We start from the raw sequence: 15,674 nt of genomic DNA, 5'->3' as shown, positions 1-15,674 counted from the left end.
GTCTGAGATAGGGTTTGTGAGCCCCGCCTGGCGCTCGACCATCCATGGTGGCTCTATCGGGGCCAGACCGAGTGGCAGGACCGATAAGGCCTAGCCGTCCAAGGAGCCTCCTGGCCCTGCCCTGGGTTAGGATCCGGTGCTTTCACTGCTGTGGCTCAGGTTCAGTCCCTGGTCAGGAAACTGAGATCCCACAAGCTACAAGGCATGGCTTCCCCTCAGAAAAGACAAAGAAAATGAGGGCTTGGAGATGTGGGGTGCTGGCAGGGAGGCGTCTGAGGGCACACCCTGCAGGGAGCAGAGGCCGAGCCGGGGCCCGACGCTGCCCAGGGGGCTGCTAGCTCCCACTGCGCTTCCTGTCGGGGAACCAGAGTCCGAAGCGGGGCCACCTACCCTCAGTCTTTCTGCTGCCGGCAGCTGGCTGGCTGGCCCAGGGAGTGACCCTAACAGCCCAGGGAGGCAGACGGACATGGACACTGAGGTGCCATTGGGGAGGGTGCTGTGGAATTCAGACCCCCACTCCTTTCAGTCCAGCCTGAGAGAGTCCTGCATCTGAGCCTCGGGGAGGGATGTGTCCTGGTGAGCTCCCCTCACCATTCGTGGATACCAGTGCTTGTTACAATGAAAAGCCATGAGCCACACAGCCAGAAAGTACACACTGAATGCTCTGGGGAAGGTTCCTAGCATGAAGTGGGCCCTGAGAGGGTAATGTAGGAATAGTGGTTTCTCCACTTTTGGGCCTTCCGCCAGCCCAAGCACAGCCAGTTCTGGGGTCATAGCCCCATCCCGTGGGGCAACAGCATGTCCAGGGAAGTCAGAGGAAAGAGACCTGAGCCAGAGTCCTGGCTTTCACGTCTGGGTGCCCGCAGATTCCCAACGTCTGGCAGGGAGGCCCCATCCATACAGCTCTCCCAGCCTCACCTCTTGCTCCTGTGTCCTTATTTCCATTCCGAGGACATTCATGGGAACTGGGGGAGAACTCAGAAACCTTTTGATGATACATAAAATCAGTATATTCTAGGGACTTCCCTGGTGGCCCAGTGGTTAAGAATCTGCCTTGCAGCGCGGGGGACATGGGTTTGGTCCTGCTGTGGAGTAACTCAGCCTGTGTGCTGCGCCTACAGAAGTCCAGGCACGGCAATGAGGATCCTGCACGCTGCAACTAAGACCGGACACAGTCAAATAAATAAACACAATATTTTAAAAAATCAGTATATTCTAGACTGGAAAAAGGGCTTGCAGAATCTGTAACAGGTTAGCTGTGGTGGTGGTCTAGTCACTAAATCGTGTCTGACTCTTGCAACCCCCATGGACTATAGCCTGTCAGGGTCCTCTGTCCATGGGATTCTCCAGGCAAGAATATTGAAGTGGGTAGCCGTTTCCTTCTCCAGAGGATCTTCCTGACCCCGGGATCGAACCTGGTTTCCTGCACTGCAGACAGATTTACCCACTGAGCTACGAGGGAAGACCCATTTGTGTTATTACCCTTATTCCACATAGAACATGAGGCCCTGTATGGAAAAAATGTCTCTTTCCTTATCCGTAATATCTATAGCATTTTTTAGGCCGTGGATATAAAAGTATTTCACCAAAGAAAGATCCCATAAACAAAGGATAAACAGGGGCTTCCCTAGCGGTCCAGTGGTTAAGAATCCATGCAATGGAGGGGACACCGGTTTGATCCCTGGTCCCAGATGATGCAGAGCAACTAAGCCCGTGTACTGCACCGACTGCACCTGCACTCCAGGGTCCTTGAGCCACAACTACTGAGGCCCATGCGTCCTAGAGGCCGTGCTCCGCAAGGAGAGAAGCCCCCGCGATGAGAAGCCCACGCGCCACAACTAGAGAAAAGCCCGCACACAACAATAAAGACCCAACTGCAGCCAAAAATATAAATAAGAAAGGTTTTATTTTTTTTTATTTTTTTTAACAGGCATTTTAAATGTTTAATATTGGACTAATACAATAACAAAACTGACCTGTGAAATTTTGAACATTGTTGTTCTGGATACAAAAGGTCTAATTTAGTTTAAATAAGATCTGAAACACCTTTATGAAACTTATTTTGCTCAATGGGTATGATATTAAAGTTATATATATATGGAAGTGAAGTGAAAGCTACTCAGCTGCTCTTTTTGACCCCATGAACTGTAGCCCACCTGGCTCCTCTATCCATGACGATTTCCCAAGCAAGAATAGAATACTAGAGTGGGTTGCTGTTTCCTTCTCCAAGAAAGGTTTTAAAAAGGACAAACAACACAAAAGGAAACATGAAGGCACTTCTTAGGCTCTGGCAAATAATCAAGCAATACAGGTAATTCTGTTCCTCAGTAATACAAAAATGTAACATGAGACATTATTTTCCTTTTTTGACATTTTTTTTGGGATAAAAAGAGTCAATGCTATGCACTCCTGGGCAGGGCAATATGTTTGTGGGGAACATCTGAGACATTTGAGAGATATGTACCCATTACCCTGGGAGAGTCAACCCATGAATATGTTCTGCAAAATACACATTTGTGTTACCCTCAGTGAAAGAGGTTACTTTGGCAATGAAAATGCCAAAGTTCCATTCCTGGAACTTCCTTGGTAGTCCACTGGTTAGGAATCTGCCGTGCAATGCAAGGGACTTGGGTTCAATTCCTGGTCAGGCAACTGAGATTCCACATGCCTTGGAGCAACAGAGCCTGCATGCAGCAACGGCTGAGCTCACCTGCCAGGACTGGAGTCCGCGTGCCCCAAGGGGAGATCTTGCCTAATGCAGTGAAGGTTCTGCATGCAGCGACTAGGACCCAACACACACAACTAGATAAATAAAAGAAAATGCTCCTTCTTTAGCCCATTGATTACTTTCCCATCCATCTGATGTGCCTGAAAAGATTTGAAAACAGTCGCAGGAGACTGTCCACCACAGTCACCTCCTGGGACCACAGGGCGGGGTGGGTGGAGTGCTTTTTTTACTTTTTAAAAGCAGTTGCTTTGTGAGATAGAATTCACATACGATACATTCCAACCATTCAAAGTGTGCAGTTTAGTGGGTTTTATTGTGTTCAGAGAGTCATGCAGCTACAATTTAGAACATTTTCATCACCCCAAAGGAACCCCCATCCCCTCAGCTCCCACCGGTGGTGTCTAAAGATTCCGATTTCACCATCTGCTCACTATTTTTTTCAAGTATAGCCATCCTAGTGGGTGTGATACGACGTCTCTTTTTAGTTTTGATTTGTTGCTGTTCAGTCACCCAGTTGTGTTGGACTCTGGGACCCCACGGACTGCAGCATGGCAGGCCTCCCCGTCCCTCACCAGTTTTGATTTGCATTTCTCTAACTAGTGATGTTTGAGCATCTTTTCACGTTTCCAGGTTCCTTGTCTATATTCTTCAGAGAACTATCTATTCACGTCTTTTGCCCACTTTTTAGGGGGTCACCTGTGTTTTTCCTGTTGAGTTGTGAGTGTTTTTAAAAAATATATTCTGGATACAATTCCCTCATCAAATATATGACTTGCAAACATTTTCCCCCACTCCGTGGGTACTTTAATAACTTTTACAACAAAGAAAGGCACATTTAGAGCCATCCCTCGAGCCAGAAGGCTAAGCCAGCCAGCTTCCTATTTGCATCGCCACCAGCTCCCCTGGCCAGAAGCGGGCCGCCGCAGGCATGCGCGTAAGCCGAGCACCCAGAGCCGGCGCTGAGCCTGCGCACACGGCAGGGGCGCCTGCGCAGAGGTCGCCGATCTCCGTACAGGGTGCTTCCGAAAGTTTGCCTCATACGGTCGCGAAGTCTCGCGAGCTTGTGGCGAAGTCTCGCGAGCCTCTCGCGAGTGTGGGGTGCGGGACGGGCCTGTGGGCTCGGTGGGTCTGGCTCCGCTCGATTCCCCCCGCCTCCAGCTGGTCCTCCCCAGGGCGCTGGGTCCCGGGTCCTCAGCTCCCCCCGGGGCCGCTCCTCCTCAGAGCCCCATCCTCCCCTCGCCCCCGACCCGTCCGCCTCAGAGCTGCCTCCGCCCGGTCCCGGCCCGTCCTCTGGGCGCTGGGTCCCCGGTCTCGGCCCCTCCCCCGCCCGACGTCCCCGGGGGCCCCCACCCAGGCCCCGGGCCGACCCCTCCCCGGGCTCCCGGCAGGATGGGGGACAACACCAGCCCCATCAGCGTGATTCTGGTGAGCTCGGGGAGCCGCGGCAATAAGCTGCTCTTCAGGTACCCTTTCCAGAGGAGCCAGGAGCATTCGGCGTCCCAGACGAGTAAGTGGGCGCCGGGCGCCGCCTCCCTCGCCGAGAGCGGGGAAGCGGGTTACCGTGTTGTGTCGGTACTGGCGGTGCCTTCTCATCACAGAGTGCTGGGGAAGTATAGAAAAGTAAAACCGAGCAAAAAGAATCCCTCATAGTTTAAACATGTCAAATCACTGTTGCTAACGTTCCATCGGTTTCTCTAGCCTTTTACCTGGGATAGAGGCACAATGTGAATGTACTCAGCTGGGATGGAGTTACGAAATGCAGGGACATCGGAGTTTTCTTTGGCCACTTCCCCTCAGTTCTGCTGCTCCTCCCCCGTTAACCACTTACCATTTTGAACAGCGTTCCTTTTGAACGTAGACACCAACTATATATCCACAGAAAAAGAGTTTATTACTTTGGGTTTCTTCCCCCTCCCACACATAGGATGTTCTCAGTCGCTGTTTTTTTTCCATTGAACCGTCTGTCTTGAAGCCTTTTCCTGTCTAGCAGACATATCACCTCCCTCTTGGTGCAGCGCACAGCTGCCTGATAGGAAGATACTCTTTCCCTGCGGATGGACATTTAGGTTACTTGCTGTTTTTCACTATTGTGGATGTTCAATTTATAATTAATTAAAAAAAATTATTTTTAAATTTGTTAACATGGAAAAAGTGTTAAAGGCCCAGAGGGGTTTAGATTATGAAAAGATTGTTCTTTCCTCTCATTGACCCCCAGCCACCCACATCCCTTGTAGGGTCCGATGCTGTTCCATTTTCCTGTGCGTCTTTCTAGAATCTAACGTGTAAATGCAAGCATATACGTGCATTATTTTCTAAGCACAAGTGAGCGTACTGTTCTCACTCTTCTGCCCTGTTTTCATTTTCACTCTGCATCTTTGACATAGATTCAAAACTATGGTCAGAATCATAGGAAGAACTCACTATGGTTTATTCATCCAGTCCTCTGTTGACGGGCATTTAAGTTGTTTCCAGTCTTTTGCTGGCAGTGTGAATGTCTTTTATGTATGTTTTTTTATTCTGCAGAATATATGATCAGTTCCTAGAAATGAAATGTTTGGATCCAAGGGTTAATAGTGAGTTTCTTATATTAAAATTTATGTATTTGGAGGAAAATTGCTTTACATGGTTGTGTTGAGCCATGTATTTTTAATAGATCAGATTTTTCTATGTTTGTTCATGAGATAGGTGAAAACTTTTATCCGATAGTAGTTTTAATGGGCTTTTGCCTTCTGACTGAGAGTGAGCATGTTTTCCTGTTTTTATAGTCATTTGGATTTCCTTCTTAGTTAAGAACCTACTCATAACCTTTGCTTAATTTCCTTTTGGATTGCTTTTTTTTTTTTTGTTCTTGTTGGTTTGAAGAAGCTTTTAATATGTTTAGGAAAAAATAGGCCTTTGTGACAAAGCTGTGCATACTTAGCCAGTTTGCCTTTTGAATTTTGATTTTTATGGAGTCAAGTGTTCAGTCTTTTTTGTGATTTCTGAGTTTTGTTCTGCATAGAAAGGCCTTCTGCTCTCCAAGATTATTAACAAAAGGAGTGTCTGTGTTTTCCTATGGGACATTTATTGTCTTTTTAAAAGATATTCTGTATAATTGCTTTATAATGTTGTGTTAGTTTCTTCAGTAAAACAAAGTGGATCAGCTTTATGTGTAGATAATATCCCCTCTTTCTTGGACCTCCACCTCTCTACCAGCCCTCTCCCCCATCTAGGCCATCACAGAGCACTGAGCTGAGCTCCTTATGCTGTACAGCAGCTTCCCACTAGCTAGCTATCAGTATATATTTGTCAATCCTACTCTCCCAATTTGAGAAAAGGCAGAGGAACCAGAGATCAAATTGTCAACATCTGCTTGATCATCGAAAAAGCAAGAGTTCCAGAAAAATATCTATTTCTGCTTTATTGACCATGCCAAAGCCTTTGAGTGTGTGGATCACAATAAACTCTGGAAAATTCTGAGAGAGATGGGCATACCAGACCACCTGACCTGCCTCTTGAGAAACCTGTATGCAGGTCAGGAAGCAACAGTTAGAACTAGACATGGAACAACAGACTGGCTCCAAATAAGAAAAGGAGTATGTCAAGGCTGTATATTGTCACCCTGCTTGTTTAACTTATATGCAAAGTACATCATGAGAAACGCTGGACTGGAGGAAGCACAAGCTGGAATTAAGATTGCCGGGAGAAATATCAATCACCTCAGATATGCAGATGACACCACACTTATGGCAGAAAGTGAAGAAGAACTAAAGAGGCTCTTGATGAAAGTGAAAGAGGAGAGTGAAAAAGTTGACTTAAAGCTCAACATTCAGAAAATGAAGATCATGGCATCCGGTCCCATCACTTCATGGCAAATAGATGGGGAAACAGTGGAAACAGGGTCAGACTTTATTTTTCTGGGCTCCAAAATCACTGCAGGTGGTGACTGCAGCCATGAAATTAGAAGACACTTACTCCTTGGAAGGAAAGTTATGACCAACCTTGATAGCATATTCAAAAGCAGAGACATTACTTTGCCAACAAAGATTCATTTAGTCAGAGCTATGATTTTTCCAGTGGTCGTGTATGGATATGCGAGTTGGACTGTAAAGAAAGCTGAGCGCTGAAGAATTGATGCTTTTGAACTGTGGTGTTGGAGAAGACTCTTGAGAGTGCCTTGGACTGCAAGGAAATCCAAGCAGTCCATTCTAAAGGAGATCAGTCCTGGGTGTTCATTGGAAGGACTGATGTTGAAGCTGAAACTCTAATACCGTGGCCACCTGATGCGAAGAGGTGACTCATTTGAAAAGACCCTGATGCTGGGAAAGATTGAGGGCAGGAGGAGAAGGGGATGACGGAGGATGAGATGGTTGGATGGTATCACCGACTCAATGGACATGGGTTTGAGTGGACTCTGGGAGTTGGTGATGGACAGGGAGGCCTGGTGTGCTGTGGTTCATGGGTTTGCAAAGAGTCAGACATGACTGAGCAACTGAACTGAACTCTCCCAATTTGTCTCACCCTCCCCTTTCCCCGCTGTGACCACATGTCTGTTCTCTACATCTGTGTCTCTATTCTTGCCCTGCAGATAGGTTCATCTGTACCATTTTTCTTGTTTCCACATTATGTGTTAATATATGATATCTGTTTTTGTTTTTTGGGTTTTTGTCTTAATATATTTGTTTTCTGTGTCCATGAATCTGTTTCTGTTTTGTAAATAAATTTATTTGTATTATTTCTTAGATTCTACATATAAGTGATAATCATATAATACTTTTCTCTCTCTGACTTACTTTACTTAGTGTGATAATCTCTAGGTCCATTCATGTTGCTGCAAAATGGCATTCCATTGTAGGACTTCCTGGTGGCTCAGTGGTAAAGAATCTTCCTGCCAATGTAGGAGACATGGGTTTGATTCCTGGTCCAGGAAGATCCCCTGGAAAAGAAAATGGCAACTCACTCCAGTATTCTTGCCTGGAGAACCCCGTGGATCCTGGTATGCTGTGGTCCATGGGGTCGCAAAGAGTCAGACTTGACTTAGTGACTGAACAACAGCAACAAAATCCCCTTGTGTGTATGTACCATGCTCTCTCTGTCCGTTAACGGGCAGTTGACGGGCACTTAGGTTGCTTCCGTTTCCTGGCTGTTGTAAATAATGCTGCTGTGAACACTGCAGTGCATTTATCTTTTTGAATTCGAGGTTTTGTCTTTTCTGGGTATATGCCCAGGAGTGGGATTGCTGAATCAGATGGCAACTCTGTGTTTAACTTTTTAAGGACCCTCCATGCTGTTCTCCATAGTGACCACACCAGTTTATATTCCTACCGACAATGTAGGGAGATTCTCTTTTCTCTGCACCCTCTCTAACAGTTATTCGTTGTAGACTTTTGGATGATGGCCATTCTGACTGGTGTAGTTGTAGTTTTGATTTGGATTTCTGTAATAGAGAAATGGGCTTCCCTGATGGCTCAGTTGGTAAAGCATCTGCCTGTAATGTAGGAGACCCGGGTTCGATCCCTGGGCTGGGAAGATTCCCTGGAGAAGGAAATGGCAATCCACTCCGCTAATCTTGCATGGGAAATCCCAGGAACAGAGGAGCCTGGCGGGCTACCATCCGTGGGTTTGCAAGAGTCGGACACAACTTAGTGACTGAACCACCGGTCTGATAATTAGAGATGCCGAACGTCTCTTCACGAGCCTGTTGGTCACCTGTATGTCTTCTTTGGAGGAATGTCTGTTTAGGTCTTCTGCCCAGTTTTGATTGTGTTACTGCTTTTTTTTGATATTGAGTTGTATGAGCTGTTTGTATACTTTGGAAACAAAGCCTTGTTGGTCACATCATTTGTATCACTAAATATTTTCTCCCAGTTTGTAGGCTGTCTTTTCATTTTGTCTGTGGTTTCCTTTGCTATGCAAAAGCTTAAGAGTTTGATTAGGTTCCATTTATTTTTACTTTTATTTCTTTGGGGAGCCCGACCTAAGAAGATATTGCTAGTTTATGTCAGAAGGCTTTCCCTATCTTCTGGGAGTTTTATGGTGTTGTGTCTTATATTTAATTCCTTCAGCCGTTCTGGGTTTACTTTCATGTATGGTGTGAGGAAGCGTTCTAATTCATTTACACATGGCTGTCCCGCTTTCGCAAGGTCACTTGCTGAGGAGCCCGCCTGCATCGTATGTTCGTGCCTTATTTGTTGAGCCTCAGTTCGCCGTAGGTGTGTGGGTTTGTCTCTGGGCTCTGCTCTGCTCCAGGGGTCCAGGCGGCTGTTTCTCTGCCAGTGCCACACTGTTCTGATTACTGTAGCTTTCTAGTGCTTTCCGAAGTCTGGGAGGATTCTTCTTCCAGCTCTGTTCTTTCTTCTCAGGATTGGTTGGCAACTCTGAGTCTCTTGTGATTCCATATAAATTTTAGGATTGTTCTAGTTCTGTGAAAAATATCATGGGTAATTGGATAGGGACTGCATTAATCTGTATAGATTGCTTTGGGTAGTATGGCCATTTTAACAGTATTAATTCTTCTAATCTTAGAGCAGAAACCATCAATTTTAATGGTTCCACAACCTTCCCATATGTGGATGGGTCCTGTTTTCTTAGCTTTTCTCCCCTTTTGCCTTCACTCAGGTAAGCCTCGTAGCAGATATGCTGTCAACAGCGCCGGAGAGCATGCTGAAGACCAGGATGGGGACCCCAGGTATGGGCTCTGCAGCCGCTCCATGGGCATCGGCCTCCTGTTGACCCAGACATTTTCTCCCCTCAAGAGCCCCATTCCTCTTCACTTGGTGGGTGTTTCAGGCAGACTGACATGGGATTGTGGTGCCCGTCTCTGGCTTTCTTTGTGATTCGGTTCCATAATCCTGCTTTGGGCTGTGTGGTTGGTGGGACAGGCTGGAGACTAGATGGGGCCATGTCCCTACAGGATGTTTATCTCCCGTGAGAGGAGCACGGAGGAGGGGACCCTGGTGCTGTCCTTGGACCCTCGTCCTCAAGCTCGTGTCCAGAGGTTGAATGTGGGTGCTTGGATGCAGCGCAGCATCCGGGTGGTACGGCAGGCTGAGAGCCAGTGCTGCTGTGACCTGGGCTTAGGGCCCAGAGGAAAGCAGGTCCCGTTCCTTCTGGGCGTGCTCCCCCCTTCTCTCTGGGAAGTGCTCTCAGGGTGGCAACCTTGAGAAATGGCCACTTCTGCCTTCTTACATCCCTTTTAAAGCTTAAGAAATAGTGGCACAGCCCCAGGTGAAGGAGACAAGACTGTGACCTGCCAGTCCTGCGTGAGATTATGTCCGTGGAAGGGCATCTGCGGGCCCCAGCCCGCGCCCTGGCCGTGTGAGGCGTTCGCGCCGTCTCCCTCGGTTCTCTGACGTGGCACCTGCCTTCGCCTCATGTGCTTTCTCTTCTTTTCTATGAGCATGTCGGGGCCTCTGGCATGACCGCCGACTGGCTCTGAAGCAGGAGGAGGAGGCAGGGATGTGGGGGCTGCTGGGCATCGTGTGGGTCATTCTGCTTGACATCGAGGCCTGTGGATGTCTTGTCCTGTAAAGTGGCGCCTGGGAACAGACTCTTGTCTGTGAGGCGCATAGAAAGCCATATTGCAGTGCGCACCGAGTGCGTTTTGGCCCTGTCCTGTGTCACAGGTGGTCCCGAGCAGGGCTGGCCACCTGCCTGCCTTCCTCCAAGCTCTGCGGATGCGAGGCTCAGGCCACTGAAGACTCAGAAAGAGCTCTTGGAACAGTCTGGGAGAAGGGCCGGCAAGACCTATTGGCTGCAGCGACTTTCAGAGGCTTAGAGTAAAATGACTGAGGATGTTTCCTGGGGAATGCATTCTGCATTTAGCATGATGAAGACAGGAGACCAGGGGACAGGAGTAAGGCACTGTGGGTCAGTCAGGGTGCCAGACAGGCTTGCTTGCTAGGGAGAGCTGGTCTGCAGATGCTCATTGAACGTAAGAATGCCTTTGTTGGTGATTTCAGCACATTGTTAGCAGTAGCAGCAGCAGCACCTGCTGACTGCGCTCCGCGCCCCCACACCATCAGAGGTGCAAGTTAATGCCCCAGGGCCCGGCTGTATTTTGTCTTACGACCTGCCAAGCTCCTGCTCTGCCCCTGGCACCCAGGGGACCCCCACCCAGCTCAGGTGTCTCCCCAGAGCAATGCAGTGATGTGCCTCACGCCCACTCCCTGTTCTCCTTGGTTGTCATTCTCAGAGGGGTCTTTTCTTCTGGAACCAGCAGCGTGTTCCTGCTTGTTGGTTTGCCAGATTGAAGCTGTGTTAACGGGCCTGACGGTCCCCTCTGAGTGTGGTGGTGGCTGGCCCCACAGGAGTGCGGGTGCAGAGCTGTGCTACCCAGGGTTGTCCTGACTGGCTAGCCATTTAAGTTGAGATGGACTAAAATCAAATGAAAGTAGAAACCGAGTTCCTCAGTTACACTGGCCACATTTCAGGTTCTCAGTGGCCACCTGTGATGACAAGTAGGGAGAGAAGAAGATGGATGTTGTCTGTTTTCTTAAGGCCTGAAGGTCAAGTTTATAAAAGATTCTGTCTTCCTGTTAGGGAGGTCAGCTGTGCAGCGGCCACAGGGTCTCAGGAATTGCGGCTGAGATACTTGGTGGCTTGTGCGGTTCCCTTAGCCTTTTGCCTGTGGGGCCTTGTCTGAGCTCCTTGACATGTTTGGGCAGAAAGACTGAGCCCCGCGCAGGCATTCAGCGCGGGCATGCGCTGCTGCGCTCTGATCGGGCCCTCGGCCTCGTTCTTGCTCCTGGGAACTCACCCTCCTTGCCCAGCCTGAGTTCACTCATGAGGATTTGAGCGTTCCTGGGAGGACTGTGTGGTAAGTCTTCCATGTCGGGAGAGTCTGTTCTTCTGATCTTTCCTGGGTGGCAGGTGGTGTAGTCCTGATCTCAGTGGTTAGTGTAAGTGGGGGTACTTCTGCCAGACCTTAGCGCTGTGTTAATTGTGATCTTGTAGCTCTTGGTGAGTTTCAGAACCAGTGTGGTCTTGATGGCCCTGGTCCCATCGCAGTGAGCGAGTCCTCCAGCCGGCGGGTGACTGGCCGCAAGGTGGCCAAGGCTTCTCCACCCTCCTCTGTCTCAGTTCCCGCTGCCTTCTCCTTGCTTATTCTGGACTCCTGGTTTCCCTTGGTGCCGGGGGCAGACTGCTGGGTGCACAGACTCACTGCCTCACGAGTGCCCAGGCTTCCTGCAGCCCCTGCCCTTTCTGCGCCTGGACTTGTCTAGTGCTCTGAACCTGAGCACCTAGACAGGGTTGGCAGATGCTGTGCCCCTGGGGGGGTGTACGGCAAGTAGGGTTTCTTGTCTCCCCCACCTGCCCCTCCCAAGAGAGACCCTTGGTCATCACCCCTCCATCTCTCAGAGGGGTCTGTGAGGTCTGTCGCAAGGGCTGAGTGTCCCCTGTGGCACTCGGGCTTGGATGCTGCCCTATGCCCATCACACACTAAAATGTCCCTGTGGGCTTTATATGACACTTCTCTAAGAGGCAGGAGTGCAGGGGGCCCTCCTGCCCCTGACAGGGCACCCCCCGGGTTTGGAGGTACGCAGTGCACCTGGGCGCCCCAAGGACAAGGAGGGCAGAGTTGGACGCCCTTCCAAGCTGTCCCGCTATCTGTTTTTGGACTGGCCGGAGAACGTACCCTGTTCCCAGGTGTCTCAGAGTGGACGGTCTTGGTTTGACTTCCAGCTGCACTGGTTCATCTTTCTAAATGTGTTTTCTTTTTTAATCTCTAAGTTATTGCAGAAATGTTAGTTTTTATAACAATTATTTTAGTGTATTAAAATATATCATTATTTACCACGCCTTTCATCATCAAAACAAGGGAAAAGGATTTTTGTAAATTTTGGAAACATCAAACAGATATTGAGAGAATTCCCTGATGGTCCAGTGGTAAGGACTTGGTGCTTTCATCGCTGGGGCCCAGGTTCAATCCTTGGTTGGGGAATTAAGATCCTGCAGGCCGCATGTCGTGGCCTGAAAAACAAACCAAACAAATATTGACGCTTTTTGTTTCAATTTGCTATTTATGACTGTTACGTCGCCTGACCCCACATCTCATGACATAGCTGTCTTTGTGCATGTTACCTGGGCAGATGCTGTATAAAGCCTGCTGCTGCTGCTGCTAAGTCGCTTCAGTCGTGTCTGACCCTGTGCGACCCCATAGACGGCAGCCCACCAGGCTCCCCCGTCACTGGGATTCTCCAGGCAAGAACACTGGAGTGGGGTGCCATTGCCTTCTCCTGTATAAAGCCATTCTGGTGTTTTTCTCATTATAAACCTGTAGTGTTAAGCTCTGGTGAGTGGATTTCTGTGTGGGCCAGACTTGCCCACACAAGCAGAGCAGCCAGACAGCAGAGGGGTCTCCCCAAGTGCCTGCTGGGGGTTGGGGCTGGCTTTTACTTGAAGCAGCACCTGACTGCGGTTGGTCCCCTCTGCAGACCTTTGCTCTCTGGGCCCAGGTGGGGAGAGTGCTTTTCAGGGGGCCTTGGGGTTTTGAGGCTTATAGATATGAGACCACCGCTGCTTGCCTCTGAGTCTCAGGGCCCGTCCCATGGCCCGGTGGACTCAGGTTCCTGGACGGGAGGCTGAGGCCAGGGCTCAGGCCTGTCTGTGGCTCTTCGTGGCAGAGCAGAGGTTTTGGAGGAGATTTTTCATATCACAGTAAAAAGTGAAGTCTCTGGGCGGTGGGTGGTGTTCTCCTATCTGTCCTTGTGGTGCCCTGAGTCACGGGGTGGCAGAGTGGCGGTGGGTTTGCTGAGATAGGGCAGGAGGCGCTGGCGCTGGGCCAGCTGCTGGGGCAGCAGTGTCAGGGAGGCTCCACCACACTGTGTCCTCTCTGGTCTCCAGGCCCCGGCACGGCTTCCCAGGCAGAGCGAGCCATCGAGAGGTTTTGAAGAAAGGTCCAGAGTCTCCTGTGTCTGGTTGACTCACCAGAGGGCCATGTTCCCGGGAACGAGGCCCCACAGTGGGAGCCGAGGCCAGGCTGCAGGCCCCATGTTTCCAGAACGTCTCTGATGGTGTCCGTGTGGGAAGGGCCGACCGCAGCCCTGACTGCTAGAGGCACGGCAGCCCTCGCTGACAGACCCTCTGTGTCTGGTTCGTTTGGGGACCCCAGGTGACTGAGCATGGCTAGAGGGCCACCTCAGTCCTGGAGGAAGACTGGACACCAGTGTGACCCCGCCCTGGGCCTCAGCGGTTTCCGAGGGACTCCCGTGGCTGCTGGTCCCGTTTATGCTCGTCCGGTGTTGGGCGTGCACAGGCTACTGCGGGGCCCCTTCCTGGACCCTTGAGTCCCGTGGTGTCTGGTTGCTTTGTAGCCGGGTGGAAGCAGCAGCGTGCACAGTGTGCGGCCCTCCTTCCTCCAGGGGCCAGGGTTCTCGGGGCAGGTGCCGCCTAGAGCGTGGCCCCTGGGAGAGTCCCGGGGTGCTGCCGCCAGCCCCGCTGCTCGGGAAGCCTGTGTCCTCAGTGGCCCCTGTGGAGCCCTCCCCGCACAGCCTGTCCTCCCACCTGGCTGCTGGAGAGGCTTTTCCCCGGTGTGGGGATAAGCACAGGACTTGCTGCCCTCTGGCTCCACGTTCGACATGGGGCGTCTGTGTCTGCAGAGTGGAGGCCCCAGGCCGGGGCTTGGGGACGAGGCTGCCCTGCACTCTCCTCCCTGTGGTGACGCCCCCACCCCGACGCCCCAGGCAGGAGGGAAGGGGCCTTGCTGCTGGGCCCACAGCCAGCTCACCAGCCCTTCTTCCTCCGTGGCCTCCATCTCTCTCTGTCCCTCCATCCTCGCAGTCAGTGGATCTGCGCATTTCATGTGTCTGAAATGTTTTCCTGAATAAAAGCTGGGGGGTGACATGTTCAGGGTGCGGGAGGCCCGGGAGCTTCCCTGGGATGAGAGCGGTTCACAGGCTCCAATATGTGCATCCCCTTGGGCCTCAGTCAGCACCAAGGGGCTGGCGTCTGTGGGCTTGGGGGGCACTCCGCACCCCTGGGCCCGTTAAGGGAGCCCCCGCCCCCGGCCTCCGAGCCTTAACAAGGTTCCTCAGGGCCTTGCCAGTGCCTGCAGCCTTCCTGAGGGCAGACGCCTCTCTCCTCCTGCCTGGGCGGGTCCAGGGTGGCAGCACATGCCCTGCGGGACCGCTCGTGCCTTCACCTTGTAGCTCTGCCCTGACCCTGGGGGTTGCTTCCGAAGCGTGGGGTGGAAGCTTCCCGGTCCTGGTCGGGGGCGCTGCCCCCACCCAGGGCAGTGGGCCTGCTGCTGTGGCTCTCAGTTAACTCTTCTCACTCCACTGTCTTTTTAAATTTTAAGGTTTTCAGATGTCATTCTGGCAACAATTTTGGCAACCAAGTCTGAAATGTGTGGCCAGAAGTTTGAACTGAAGATCGACAACGTGCGGTTTGTTGGGCACCCGACGCTGCTGCAGCACACGCTGGGCCAGGTACGGGCGCCGGGCAGGCGCGGGCCCCTGGCTCCGTGGCCTTTGGGGCTGTGGAGGGCAGAGCCGTCAGGTGCTTGCCCACCTGCACCTCCTCGTAGGCCCTGAGTCCCTGCCCGGAGCTTTTGCTGTTTGCATCTGGAGTCTCTGGACCGTGGCCTTGCCCTTTGTGTACACCGTGTCTGTTTTGGGGGGATGCCAAGAGAGGGAGGTCAGCAGTGTGTCAGACCCTTGGGCTCTGTATAAAGCAGTGCAAGCATGTCTTCTTGCTCATTCAGTGGCATCCTAGCCAACAGTATTATCAGTTCAGCTCTCACTGTCTTGCTGAGCCCGCTCTGTGTGTTCTCTGTGGAGATTGGATGCACTGTTAGCCAAGGGGATCTGCACACTGGAGCTGCCAGTCAGCCCTCTGCATGGAGGCAGGAGTGACACCAGTGTCCCTGGGCTTCTGAAGCGTTTTGATGTGACGCACACATGATCCAGAAATCCTGTGAGGGCCTGGGGTGTGGTCCTCAGGTGTTCTCGTCTGGAGGAGAGCTTCC

General features: G+C 51.1%; 1 protein-coding gene and 1 non-coding gene across 5 annotated transcripts in view; both read left to right on the top strand.

The window, feature by feature from the left end:
• Window positions 3,797-15,674, top strand: part of NPRL3 (NPR3 like, GATOR1 complex subunit) — a 32,820-nt gene continuing 20,942 nt past the window's right edge. For 2 of the 4 annotated variants that reach the window (XR_001917217.1, XR_001917218.1), the window contains exons 1-3: window positions 3,797-4,235; window positions 9,326-9,395; window positions 15,006-15,135. Coding sequence is in view for 2 of the 4 variants with exons in the window: in XM_018040086.1 (XP_017895575.1) it covers window positions 4,118-4,235; window positions 9,326-9,395; window positions 15,006-15,135 (318 nt within the window). In the remaining 2 variants the exon portion in view is untranslated. The remainder of the gene's footprint in view (window positions 4,236-9,325; window positions 9,396-15,005; window positions 15,136-15,674) is intronic. The other 2 variants (XM_018040086.1, XM_018040087.1) reach the window with 2 other exon arrangements.
• Window positions 8,165-8,236, top strand: TRNAY-GUA. Its single transcript has one exon. It is a non-coding gene; the product is annotated as a tRNA-Tyr (tRNA).

Source organism: Capra hircus, chromosome 25, assembly GCF_001704415.2.
Source record: "Capra hircus breed San Clemente chromosome 25, ASM170441v1, whole genome shotgun sequence".
Lineage (NCBI taxonomy): Eukaryota > Metazoa > Chordata > Mammalia > Artiodactyla > Bovidae > Capra > Capra hircus.
Note: the sequence above shows the minus strand (reverse complement) of the source record. Positions and strands in the feature narration are given on the sequence as shown.